The 14435-nt window shown below is 45.3% G+C and overlaps 1 protein-coding gene across 50 annotated transcripts in view; it reads right to left on the reverse strand.

Annotated features, from left to right (window-relative positions):
• The window catches only part of CELF2 (CUGBP Elav-like family member 2), a 541589-nt gene that overhangs the window by 23623 nt on the left and 503531 nt on the right, over positions 1–14435 (reverse strand). For 17 of the 50 annotated variants that reach the window (XM_083572829.1, XM_083572841.1, XM_083572840.1 and 14 more), the window contains 2 exons: positions 9814–9936; positions 3405–3536 (listed from right to left, as the gene is read on the reverse strand). In XM_083572829.1, coding sequence (XP_083428955.1) covers positions 3405–3536; positions 9814–9936 — 255 coding nt within the window. The remainder of the gene's footprint in view (positions 1–3404; positions 3537–9813; positions 9937–14435) is intronic. The other 33 variants (XM_083572845.1, XM_083572852.1, XM_083572851.1 and 30 more) reach the window with 3 other exon arrangements.

Here is a 14435-nt window from a genome sequence, read left to right on the forward strand (position 1 = left end):
AACCCCTGACCACTGTTTGCAAACAGCAAACCTGCAACCAAACTGTACAGGGCCACTTCTTTGTAGTTGAAACCTTTGTGATTAGCTTCAAAGGTGGATTTATGAGAAACGTTCTGCTTGCCAGCTGACCTAGAAGCGTCTCTGTCAAAGGGGCTTTTTTAGACGATACAAAACAGGCATGCTTCTACGCCTGATCCTGACCCCACATAAAGAACCAAGAAGGGAACAGCACCTTGCCCTAGCACATGGGCCCCCTCCCTGGGCACCGGCAGGGAATGCTCCACCCTTGGGACTTTTCTGTCACCAAGGCAAGCATCAGGGTTTGCATCATGTGTGCTCACAGTTAACTTTTAGATGAGCCCTGAGCCTATCTCACACAGTTTCAAGCACGCTTTATCGTTTTTAAGAACGACGATTTCATTTTCAACACCCCCGAGGGGTTGCTCACCTTCCAGTACACATGGCTGGAAGAGAGCCTCGGGTACACACGCCTTCTGCCACACATGGAAAGTTAGGTGTGAACCGATCCCTATGTGCCCACGTCCACCCACAAGTATTATCTCCAATCACCAAAAAGAGGCAGACACGTTGCGTGGGTCCTGTAGGGATGCATGCTGCACTTTGAACACACTGGATGTGCTCCTCATGCCCTTTTGCATCTGCGATACACACTTGTGTGGGTGGTATAAACCGATTCTAACCAGTTGGCAAAGATTTTGATAGGCAATACCCTACATCAGAAGCACAAAGCAGACCCAGAAGTTGGTAGGGGTATGTGTGTGTGTGTGTGTGTGTGTGTGTGTGGACGTGGACTGAGCCCCTGAGAAGGGAGAAAAACCAAGTAAGCAAGGTGAGAACAGAAAGATAACAGGAACACAAAATATGCCCCAATTACGGGAAAGAAAACACGAGACTCAGACATTTGTTAAACATAAGTACAACAAAAATCACTGACAGCAATGAATACAAGTAAGAGTCATTTCTCTTTTTAAGAAATGCAGACCTCTAATAGCCTCCTGTTCACATCTGCATATACTACCTATTAGTCCACTTTGTGATTCTGATCAAACAGGCTACTACTGATCATCAAATAATTCTTAACAGGTATGCTGAACTGACACAAAAGGGCCTGCAACGCCAGCTACACTCTTTGTAGTCAGACTCCCATGCCAGCCGAGAAGCTGAGATTCCTTAACTGCTCTTTCCTAGTATGAGCAGCCAAAGAGGCTCTGCCAGTTACACACCTCACTTGTTCTTTCCTGCGTTTGCCCGTGCCTTGGCTTGTGAACGAGAGAAAGGGAGGGCTACACGAGGTCTGATGGAGCTCAGGAGGCTGCGCCGAATGCCAAGGCCGCCAGCTGCCTATCTCCAAAATAGACTCCTTCCTACAAAACCTCACGCCGAGCAAACCAGCTAATCTCTTAAGACCCTAGAAACAGATTTCGCGAAGATGCTGCTATGAACTAGCGCCGCTAAGCCCTTGGAATGCATTTCCAAGGAAATACCAATTCTTTGCTGCACGGTGCCTAGTCACGAGAGGAGGCTGGACACTGACAGGGCAGCAGATTACGGAAGGGGGCAGCCTCCCGTAACTTAGTGTCCCCACACAGATGTTTTGGTCTACAGCTCACATTATCCCAAGCTGTAGTCAAAAGCATCTGAAGGACACCAGGTTGGGGGCAGCTGGATTAGGGTTTTCAGATAGGTCAAGGACCCTGTACTAGACCCCATATCTGAAACTGGGCACCCTGTTTCCTTGATAATGGGAGAACTGCTGGTAACATGTCCAGCACAAACAAGAGAACAGCTCTGGCTTCTATATTTCAGTGTTAATGGTAAAGTGTGCAAGGCTGTGGTATTTAGGTTACAGTAATGTGTGAGACTGATCTGACACCGATAAATCATACGAGTTGGGAGGGACCCTGAGGATCATCTAGTCCAGCGGTTCTCAACCTGTGGGTCCCCAGATGTTGTTGGACTACAACTCCCATCATCCCTGAGCTCTGGCCTTGCTAGCTAGGGGTGATGGGAGTTGTAGTTCAACAACATCCGGGGACCCACAGGTTGAGAAAGGCTGATCTAGTCCAACCCCTCAATGCAGGAATATGCAGCCGTCTCATATGGGGATCGAACCTGCAACCTTGACGTTATCAGAACTGTGCTCCAACCAACTGAGCTATCCAAATACACAACTCCGTTCTTTTCATCCGTGATCTAATTAATACAAGAAAAGGAGATTCCGGCTAAACATCAGAAATAACTTTCTCACGGTAAGAGCTGTTCAGCAGTTGAATAGACTCCCATGAGAACTGGTGGTCTCTCCTTCCTTGGGAGGTTTTCAAGCAGAGGCTGGGTGGCCATCTGTCATGGGATGATCTCGTTGAGATTCCTGCATTGCAGGAGGTTGGACTAGATGACTGTCTACGATTCTATGACTGAGTTGTCAATGGATTTCAATGGGCATACTCTGAGTATGACTTACTAAACTTAAGCCTACTTTCTTAGAGACACTGGGATTGAGGTCCACATGGACATCAGTATTGGGGATGATCTAGACCAGGGGTGGGGAAGTGGGGGCCCTTCAGATATTATTGGATTCCTATCAGCCCCAGCTAACATACCCAATGGTCTGGGGTGATGGAATTGGGAGGACCACATGTCCCCCATTCATGATATAAGCTGAGCGCCAATGCATGCACAGATAGCACTCCTATTGCCAGCAAACAAAAGCATGTGCAGGGCTGCTTCCCTAGATAATGGCTAGGGATGGTGGAGGAGTCTGCTTGAAATGAGTTGCACATGAAATTTGCCAATTCTGACCCAATCGAGCTTTGCCCACATCAGACCGCCTCTTGGGCTGCTTCAGGTAATATGCAATGCCTTATGCAACTGTCTTCTGGAAGCCATAAATGAAACTACCACTATTAATGGAGGCACTCTCTACACCTCTTGGGCTTAGCAACAGTCCACTGTAATTGTGTGCTGCTGCTGCTGCTACAAGCAGAAGCTACTACTGGCAATAGCAGCAGCAACAACAGGAGCCTCTCTGCTATTCTGTTCTCTTTCAAATGGAAACGGCATCTGGCTCTTCAGAACCTGAAGACAATTGGCCTTGAGAATCAACGCTAGCTGCCCAAGCACAAACCTAACTATGTTCACACCCTGCAAGAGAAACACAATGTTGTGAGGAAATGTTAGCAATGGCGTCGCGGTCCTTCAACGTGGCAAGACCCGTTCAGGCCAAGTCACTGCGGATACCCAGAACAGAAGTTTGTCAATTTCACCCCATGTATTTTGCACATGTGTTTTTCATAGTAACATTCACTGTATTATAAACGGTCAAGTGTTCCTACGGTGATTACAGGGAAATTGCTGGAGTGTCCACCACAGCAATAAATACTCACTGTTTACGGTACCTGCTAGTGCATTAATATTATTCAGTCCAACAGTGGCTCCTGCCAATCCTTGGAGAGTCCCCAGAGAAGTCAAGGAATTCATGGCCGCCCCAGCTGTGGAATTTGCTGTTGATGCAGCCACTAAAGGAGGCAAAAAAAAGGGAGAGGGAAATGGAGCGCCCAGTTATTCACCCACAAAGAACCATTAAGTTCCATGCACTCTCACAGTGATAAACCACAGAATTCCTCCTGCAAATGTAAGGAATCAGACAACCTCTAGCACTTGCTTTGATAACTTATGTTTTAAAAAATAAAATAAAAAGTAGTAGGCTGAAACCTAGGATCAAGTCACATGACACCACTTTCTAGGACAAATGGGCTTATAAACAAACAAACAAACAAACTGAATTCATGGTAGTGTGTGTCACATTCAAGCCAATGCCAAGATGGGGAAAAAGAGAGCAGTCAAGGATGCAGAGTCATGATGATCTGTTGTAACAACCTGTCCTATCATTAGACCAACCACAATTTGAGGCCAGCCAAATGGGAAGAGGGCTCCTTGGGGGGAAAGGGTGGGATAAAAATTGAATTAGTGAACAAATTAATAAAACAGCTTCTTAATTCCACTTGGGCTTACTTGAATAGACTGTTGTTTTTATAGAAATACATACTGTGCAACTCTGGAGTATAATGGAGGAGACCGGATGTAATCAGAATACAGTCATATCTCTTGTAGCGTTCGCTTCATGTTGCAGATTTTCGGGTTGCGAACGCGGCAAACCCGGAAGTGTATACTTCCGGGTTTCGCTACGCGCGCATGCGCAGAAGTGTTCTACACACTTTGCACATGTGCAGAAGCGCCGCTCTAGTTGCAGACTTTTTGGGGTGCAAACGGCACCCTGAAACAGATCATGCCCACAACTAGAGGTACCACTGTATTGTTTTCATAGTGTAGATGTTGAGTGGCTTCCTTTAAGGAAACACATGCTCTAGGAATTTGTTGGGAAATTTGGAGCAATAAGAGAGTTCAACAGTAAGATCTCCCTTGCACATATTTTCTGGAACCAATGGATACAACCAGACATACTTCTGAGTAAACATGCACATCAGCACAATGTAAAGCTGCAGCCCTGAGATGTGTGGAGTAAAAACTGAAAATGGTTCAATTGCCCTGTTGAAGAGTGGAATTGAGAGCAGGAAGAAAGACCACTCTTGTGTTTCTCTGTCCTTTTGCAGGACATTGGTTCCAAGTGGAACCAATTTGAAAAAAGGAGAATGGACAGGACAAGATTTTCATATTCTCAGGAGCAGGCCTAAATTCCTCTCCAGTATGGATGTGTGTATGTGTGTCCAGGGACCTTTTGGGTCCAAGTTGACTCCTGGTCCTTCCTTGGCATGCACCTGAACCTCCCTGACATCCCCTTTCCCTTTAGCCCTACCAAATTTAGTGCTCCAACATCAGTTGGGCCAGGGTGTTAGGTATCTTCTGGCTATGCGGTTGCATCCTAAATGTCTCTTGAACCCATTGTTCTTGCCTTTTACATCATGCATCTGTTGTGGCCATTTTCGGGAAAGAATGCATAGTGAAAGCGACCCCGAGGGCGAATTGCAACTGAGGAATCTCAACTAAAGCATTCATGGCAGACGGCCACCCAAGCTTTGCTTAAAAACCTCGCCACCTCCCAGGGGAGACTGTTCCCCTGTCAAACAGCTCTTACTGTCAGAAAGTTCTTCCTGATGTATGATGTTAGTAACCTGTTCTCATACCGCACCGAATCAGTGGGAAAGAGGCCAGATTTCCCACTCAGCCGGTACTATATATATGCATGAAGAATTCAGTTCTGCAAATTGGACGCCGAAATCATTGCCTGGGCTGGGAGCATAATATTTGCTCCTCCACTTCTTAGATAAAATGGTTATGTCCAGTTGACTGCATTAGTAGCTAACATATTGCTTAAAACACAACGGGGCATGTTGCAAGTATGATGAAGAACTTCTAAGGTGGTTGAATAGGGGCTGTTGACTACACCTTTAGCGCACATGAAATTATGAGTGGAGTTATTCCTTTTCATAAGGCGCACATATAGCAGGAGGCGCTTACGCTGATGTTCGCATTAGGGCTGGGTGATTTATCGTCCAAAACTGGTTTGAAATCCATATTGTGATAGCGGTTTCATATTTTTTGACCTGGCAATATATAGCAAATCATGATGTGTGTGTGTATGCTATGCAAAAATCACAGTGTGGGAAATACCCTGAAGCCAGATAATGCTTCTCTCGATTCCTGCAGCCCCTGTTAACTCTGCCATTTTATTTTATTTTAAATTTTAAATTATTTATTATTTATACCCCACCAATCCGGGCAGCAAATCAGAGCAGGCACAGGCAAAAATCATGATACAGGGAAAACCGTGTAGAGCCAGCCAATCCCTCTACATAGCTTCATTCTTATTTCAGACATTGTAGATAGCAATGTTTAGCTGGTGATGTATCACGCTGTTGAAAACCAGGCATCGCCCAGCCCTAGTTGACATGGCAAGCGATGCTTTCATTAACTAACGCCATATTCATTAACAGCTAGTGAAAATCTATTTGATACTGGAAGTGGGGGGAAATTACAAATTGATGTCTTCCAGAACTCCCACCACAGTGAATCAAGCAGACACTCAAACTCTTGTTGTTCTGAAATGAATAATCTCACAGCAGTGCTTAATAAACAGCTGGAAGTTGTCCCTGAATTCCTAGAAAATTTGATGTACTGACAGCATAATGCTTCCAGGCAGCTTTTCTTGATGTTGCTGCCCCATTGTTGGTTAGCCTAATTGTTACAGAAGATGAAATGTATAACATTCACACATCCAGGGGTTTTGCCTTCAGGAGTTATACTTTGGCAGCTCTTTGTCTTGGTCACAGCAAATTGATTCTTTTCTCTGTTTTTTTGCTGGGAATGTTATCCCCTGAACATTAATAGACTGCAAAAGGGAAGTATTCTTGAAGCAATGAATGAATCATGATGACATTCCCTGGGTATGTTCAATGAAAGTGCATGTGGGCAACTGCAAATGTAATTGCTAGGTTATATCCCTTCTCCCTGGGACACTAGCCTTCTGTCTGCAGGGATCTTTATTTGCTATGGGGGAACATTTCGTCATTGATACCCCACCCTCTGCACATGCTGTCTCTAGTGATACAGCCCAGAAACAAATCAAACCCTCAAAGTGAGAGCTATGATTGAAATGTATTCCACTCCTCTTTTTGTAAAAAACACACATCATACAATAATAATTAAATAGCACAATATTCTGCCTCTTAGAAGGCAATTGGCAATTTAGGTATCTGTTTGTTTTCTGCGTTGTGACCTACAGCAACTTTGTGGGGAGATTTCCATTGGATAAATGATGAGTTAAACCCCTTCTCGCACTTTCAAGGCTGTAATTCAGTCTTCACCCCATGGATGCACAGGCAAATAAGAACACATTGGGAGATCAGATTACTGATCATCCATACCATGTCTAGTTTAGCCCTAAAAGGTTGGACAAACTCTTAGAGGAGAAATACTACTATCTCTCTTAGTTTAGACCTACAGAGACAATTTTGCTTTGAAAAATAGGTTTGTGCAACTAGGTTTGTGCTGCAATTCCCACACACGCTACACATGGGGATAAAGTAAATCCCATTGAAATCAGAGGTCCTTCTTGGGTGTACAGGTTTTGGTCTGCACTGCTATTCAAGGATCACATTAGCTTTAACCAACTGCCTGAAGATGGGGAATTGTGCAAGGAATTTAATCTCTAAGGAATTTAATCTCTCTCCCCCCTCACCCCCATATAAGTCCAGTGAACTAAGGCTGCCTGCATTCCTAAAGGTAAAGGTACCCCTGACCATTAGGTCCAGTTGTGACCGACTCTGGGGTTGCAGCGTTCATCTCGCTTTACTGGCCGAGGGAGCCGGCGTACAGCTTCCGGGTCATGTGGCCAGCATGACTAAGCCACTTCTGATGAACCAGAGCAGCGCATGGAAACGCCGTTTACCTTCCCGCTGGAGCGGTACCTATTTACAGTGGTACCTCAGGTTAAGTACTTAATTCGTTCTGGAGGTCCGTTCTTAACCTGAAACTGTTCTTAACCTGAAGCACCAAATCTAGCTAATGGGGCCTCCTGCTGCTGCTGCGCCGCCAGAGCACAATTTCTGTTCTTATCCTGAAGCAAAGTTCTTAACCTGAAACACTCTTTCTGGCTTAGTGGAGTGTGCAACCTGAAGCATATGTAACCTGAAGCGTATTTAACCCGAGGTACCACTGTATCTACTTGCACTTTGACGTGCTTTCGAACTGCTAGGTTGGCAGGAGCAGGGACCGAGCAACGGGAGCTCACCCCGTCGCGGGGTTTCGAACCACCGACCTTCTGATCGGCAAGTCCTAGGCTCTGTGGTTTAACCCACAGCGCCACTCGCGTCCCATGCCGGCAATCTTACACCCACTTAAAAGGGAGTAAGCCCTATTGCCAGGCTGAGAAACTTGCTGCCCTCCAGATATTGTTGGATTCCAGCTTCCATCGGATTCCGCCAGCATGGTCAAGGGTCAAGGCTGATGGGAGCTGGAACCAACATTGGGAGAGCCATGGGCTCACTGTCACTGCCTTGTTGAATTCAGAGAGGCTTACTCGGAATAGAAATGTTTAGTACTGCGCCGTGAGGGTCGAAAACCCCATGAGCTCCAATTATTCCATGTGATAATAACCACACTTCTGAGTTTTTAGTTGATTCCTGGAAGGTTATGTGTTTTTAAAAAACTTCTTTCATATGACTGAAAATGTGGAGGGGGGTGGATTTAATCCCTTTGCTGAAGGTAAACCTGGGTGGCGATTCAAAAGAGCACATCAATCCAGCTATTGAGCATGAGTGACTGGCATTAAGCTACCTGCCCTTTGCAGAAATCTATCTCCAGCCAACCAGAATATTTACTTCATTCAAACTGCATTACTGCATGTTGTGAAAAACTGCATCTATTAAATTCAGCTGGGGGGAAAGCATAGTGACTAGAATGTACGTTTGATTTTATAAATGGCCCATAGCTTGCATTAACAGCATGCCTAAGAATCAAAAATGATTCGCCCCTCCTTTTGATCTTTCACTAGGCGGTGATAAAACGGAAAGCTTTCTTTCCAGCGAGCTTTCTGGAATGTTGCACTAAAAGAGCCACGGAGAAATCAAGCAAAGGAGCCTCATCCTGTTTCCAGCAGCGGCTAGACATGTGCTTGAAGAAAACCTGCAGGAAACAGTCTTTTCATGTCGACGGTCCACAGCTCCTGCTGTTTGGTTCCAACTTAGTTCTCAAAGGTTCTGTAAGACAAACTATAACGGGCAAAATTTGCAACCATTTGTTAAAGCTACTGCGCTGGCTACACTCGTTCCTTGAGGTGTCTTGATTTGCCTAGTGACACACGCCTTAGTTATACCTCATTCGGATTACTGTAACATGTTCTACGCAGGGCTGCCTTTGAAAAGTGCTCAGAAACTTTACCCGGCTCAAAGAACTGCAGCCAGATTGCTGACCAGGGCTAGTTATAGGGAGCATACAACCGTTAGGGTTTCTATGAAATGTCCTATTCAGGTGTATCAAGATAACAGGTCCTGTTTGGCTTTGCTGAACTCAGAGAGTTGCAAGCAAAGAACCAAATACTTGCAGAACCAAATACTTGCAGATTGCATGCAAGAGAGTGTATTCAGAAAGGACACATTCAGGTGTCCTACGTGCCAGGAAACAACTTCCTTGCTACAACAGTTCCGCTGGCTGTTTCCGGGCACAGTTCAAAGTGCTTGCTATCACCTACAAAGCCCTACAGTGCTTGGGTCCAAGCTAACTGAAACACTGTATTCCCTCATAGGAACCTGCTTGGGTTCTGAGCTCTTCGGGAGAGGCCCTCCCCTCGGGTCCTGCCACTCTCACAGGCACACTTGGTGGGGGTGAGGGAAAGGGCGTTCTCGGTGGTGGCTCCTCTCAGACTACTTTGGAACTCCCTCTCTAGAGAAGCCAGTCTGGCTCCCTCCTTGCTGTCCTTCTGCCAGCAGGTGAAGACTTTCTTGATTTTTGCACACACACCCCCGGGTCTGCGGCCTTGGAGGGAGCCAACCTACCCAACCCCTAGGGACGCCCCAGGTCTTTCCCATCCCTACTTAGAGATTGGGGGGGGATTGAACCTGTGGACTTCTGTGGTCGAGCATTGGCTCTGCCACAGAGCTATGGCTCTCTCTGCCCCCCAGGGATATACTTACAGCAGCTGCAGTGTGTAAAAGGAGTATGTGTGCGCTGCGTGGGACTTTCATGGTTATGTATCCCTGTGACAGAAGCACAACATGGAGGGGAAGGCCTCTGGACTTTGCATAGCAAATGGGTGAAAACTGCTTAAAAAAAACTGACCGTCTGCTAGAAAGGTCCTCACTCTCATTTCATCTTCCAGGCAGGTATTTGTCAGTTTGGGGGATACGGGCAGGTAAAGGAGCCCTTTGTGGTTGGAAGACAACTGCAGCGGACTCCCAAATGCTGAAATAAAAACAGGGACAGAAGAAAATGTCCAAGATCAGCGTCCCATTGCCCCCAAATTGCCAGTAACCAGGCAGGTCACTTCTTACCTCACCTGAAGATTAGCTTTGTAATGAGTAACAGTGGCTGATATAACGAACTTCTCTGATAGTCTATTTATTTTATTTTATTTCTAAAGATCAAGCTGCATTCTGATGTAAATTGGTTCCCTGTGTCAGCTTGCACATTAAATGAAAAAGTGCTTCCTTCACTTACATTTGTCTTGGGACAGTCTACATAAAGTAAGAAAAGTGTTTGCTAACCTTATCGGGTAGACTCCCTCCGGTTGAGAGCTGGCATGCTGCAAATAACTAATGCCCCTATTACATTACAGCACCTTTCCAAGAACTCAGTTAATTAGCCTTTGATGGATTAGGCGTCCCTTAATATGCCACAAAACATCTAGACCCACACAAGAAAAAATGTGCCGGCGCTTTTGAGCGAACTGTGAGACCCGGTGCTTGTGGTTGCAATGAGCCACTTAATATTAAAGTTCCTTCAGGTGTGGAGTTTTATTAAGCTTCAAATTAATTCTGATGGCTTAGAACTCACAGCCTGCTCCTGGTCAGTGCTTCTCATAAATCGCTGTGGTGTACAAGGTAGCATGTCTACCCTGTGCACGGCATAGCTGAAAGCAGCGTTTGATGACGCCGTGGCAGCAAATAACCCGAACAAGGCAGCAATATAGCTGTGTGCTGGTTTGTACGTGCAGAATGTCTAAATAGTCTTCCTCTGGGTCCTGTGTGTCTGTGTGAGTGCAGATATGGATCTTAGATGCGTCTGGGGTGGGCCCAGAGTATGAATCATCTTAGCGCTTCCGGATCCATAGACCGCCCCCCACCCCCGGGCCCCACTGTAGCATAGAGAGACTGCAGTACTTTCCAACATTTCACTGGCAAATAGTTTGGCGGGAAGGGAGTATGTCGGTAGCATCCCTATTCTCATGCCAGAGATAATAGCCCAACCTAGGGTTGCCATATTTAGAAAAGTGAAAATCCGGACAAAAGTTGTTGAGCAGGTTTTGGCAAAGTTGTTGAGCTTTTTTCTCAAATAAAAAAATAAAAGATTTTAAACTATTTTTAAAAGAAATTCACAAAAATCTACATTCCTGGCATGTCTGAATTTCAGCAATTTCCGTCTGGACGCTGTTTAAGATGGCTGAATACCAGCTATGTATGGCAGCCCTACCCCAACCTCTTCTCTCTAACACACACACTATTGCAAATGGTGGAAAGGTTCTATTCTACTGTATGTTGTGTTCATCTGATCCACCCTAGCCTCTCCTGTAGAGATTTAAAGGACAAAACACACCTGTTGTTAAAAAATATATCAGTGTGACCAGCAGATAGAACACAGGGCAGGGCAGTGCAGATACAAACAGGCACAAATCTCAATAGATGGAAACACTGGGAACCAGTGTCCCTGCACCCTGATGCTGTCTCCCATGTAAAATCGAGGTCAAGGCTGCCATTCAAAGGTGCTTGGAACACCGAAGCCACACTTCTGCACATACTGTGGCCATCATAATGACAGGCATTTTGACTGCTTAGTCAGCTTAATAATAAGGGCTATAAATGCCATTTCCAACTCCTTGAAAGATTCCATCAACAGTGTCTCCGAAAACTTTTACACATCACTTGGGAAGACAGGCGAACTAATATCAGTGTACTGGAAGAAGCAAAGATCGCCAGTGTTGAAGCAATGATTCTTCAACATCAGCTTCATTGGACTGGTCATGTTGTGCGGATGCCTGATGATTGTCTTCCAAAGCAACTACTCTATTCCGAACTTAAAAATGGAAAGCGTAATGCTGGTGGTCAACAAAAGAGGTTTAAAGACTCACTCAAGGCAAATCTTAAAAAATGTCGTATAAACACTAACAATTGGGAAACACTGGCCTGCGAGTGCTCCAGTTGGAGAACAGCCTTTACCAAAGGTGTCATGGGCTTTGAAGACACTCAAACTCAGAACACAAGGGAGAAACGTGCTAAGAGGAAGACACACTTGGCAAATCCACACTGTAACCAATGTCCCCACTGTGGAAGGATGTGTGGATCCAGAATTGGCCTCCACAGTCACCTACAGACTCATTGTTAAAACTGTGTTTATGGAAGACAATCTTACTCGGCTACGAGTGATCACCAAAGAAGAGAAGAAGGAAGAAGGGCTAGGGCCAAACTAGACATGACAAGGGAGGTGTGTGGTAAGTGTTGCATAGTTTGAAGTAGCTGCATGTGAATGTCCCTGTGCGTTTTCCCCTGCAGCAGAGGAAAAGAGGCCTTTTTCCAGCCTGAGAAACGCAACCTTCCAGGGGCCGCGTGGGGTGGGGCCAGAGGCACGAGAAGGCACAACAAGGTATGTGACTTTGTACAGGAGGCTGCCTCCCAGCCACACAAAAGCCAGAGGTTTCTACAGACATGCAGATCTCCAACCAGGGACAAGAAATCCCTTCTTATACTTCAAGAACACATTTCAGCCAAGAGGCCTGACCTGGGTAGGTACCAAAGATACCGAGAAAGACCGAGAGGGCTTCACTTGCCCAAGGACCAGCAGTTCTGCACCCATTCCACAGGGTAACAGATACAAAGGAGAGGGAGGAATTGAAAGTGAAAATTAAATGGGATTTACAATTTAAAATAGAACAAGAGAAAGGGGGAAATGCTACTTTGAGCTTCAGAAACTGCTGGAAGATCCTTCCCGGTTGTGAATCTTCTGCATCACACAGCACTCAGAAGTTGAGCAGGACTAAAAAAAAATATCCCGAAAACCTAATTTTACTTCTTTCCACGCCTTTTCAGAACCAGCTTGAATTAGGTGACTCTATTCACGTTTTCCGGATATATTTATTATCACCGAGTGCAATAAAACAAATGTCAACGTGTTACTTACATGGGAAAATATTTTGTGGATTTTTAGAGGATTAAGATGCAGGATTTTGAAAACAGCCATCTCCCAAGATGAGCCATCTACATTGATTCATTTGGAAAACTGTCATACAGGTACAGTTATTTTTAGATAATTTTTGGAAGCGAATCATAGATAGCACAGTGGGTGTACTGGCCTATAACAAAATGTCACCGTGGCAGGCTTGAACTGCCTATTGGAGAGACATGCATTGTGCCGAAGTGAACAAATAAAGAAAAAGCTTTTAAAGAATGTTGGGCACAGACGTTTTGTGATGCTTCTCTGCTGAAGCTTCCTAAACTTTCTATAAAAATGGGCTGCATTTCAAACAATTGTGTTCTAAACTTGAATGCTTTTACCTAACAAAGGCAACCTTTTGTGCGATGGATAACATAATGAATAACCCATAAATCATTTAACTGCATCCCGAGGGAGAAGAAGAGAGATTCTGTGCAAATAGATTTTTCAGCAGGCGGACTGGTCAAGAATGCCAGAGACAATCATCTACATTTATCTGGGAGATCAAGTGAATTAATTGTAGCAAAACAGGCGGCAACTGCTTTTATCAATCTTGCAGAAAGTTTAGAAGAATGGTTGCCAGGCTGATGAGGTACTTAAAAGGGAGGTAAAGGTCTTGCCAACAAAGGTCCGTATAGTTAAAGCTATGGTTTTTCCAGTAGTGATGTATGGAAGTGAGAGCTGGACCATAAAGAAGGCTGATTGCTGATTGATGCTTTTGAATTATGGTGCTGGAGGAGACTCTTGAGAGTCCCATGGACTGCAAGAAGATCAAACCTATCCATTCTTAAGGAAATCAGCCCTGAGTGCTCACTGGAAGGACAGATCCTGAAGCTGAGGCTCCAATACTTTGGCCACCTCATGAGAAGAGAAGACTCCCTGGAAAAGACCCTGATGTTGGGAAAGATGGAGGGCACAAGGAGAAGAGGATGAGATGGTTGGACAGTGTTCTCGAAGCTCCCAGCAGGAGTTTGACCAAACTGCGGGAGGCAGTGGAAGACAGGAGTGCCTGGCGTACTCTGGTCCATGGGGTCACAAAGAGTCGGACATGACTAAACGACTAAACAACAACAAAGGTCTGTGGATATACAAGGCCAACACCAGGATATATTTAATCACCTGCAGGAAATGCAGGGCTCAAAGGCTGCAGTGGGCAGCCTGATGCTTCACAGAATCATAGAGTTGGAAGGAGGATGCAGGAATCTCAGCTAAAGCATCCATGGTAGATGGCAACCCAACCTCTGCTTTAAGACCTCCAAGGAAGGAGAGGGAGACCGTTCCAATGAAGAGCCCTGCTGAATTAGGAGTCTCTCTCTCTCTCTCTCTCTCTCTCTCTCTCTCTCTGTGTACGTGTTGGACAATTCAGAGGGAAACAGGAGCAGAAATGGCTGAAGTTCACTTATTTAAGCCTCGTGTGAAACGGAAATCATTCCAGCAAATATCACCAGTATTGTTGTTGGTTTCAATCTGCAATTTTGCACTGCATTTCCTTTGCATTGAAATGAATGGCCTTTGCTCTGAAACGGGACAGTGTGGAG

This window comes from Podarcis filfolensis (genome assembly GCF_964270895.1).
Source record: "Podarcis filfolensis genome assembly, chromosome: 10".
Lineage (NCBI taxonomy): Eukaryota > Metazoa > Chordata > Lepidosauria > Squamata > Lacertidae > Podarcis > Podarcis filfolensis.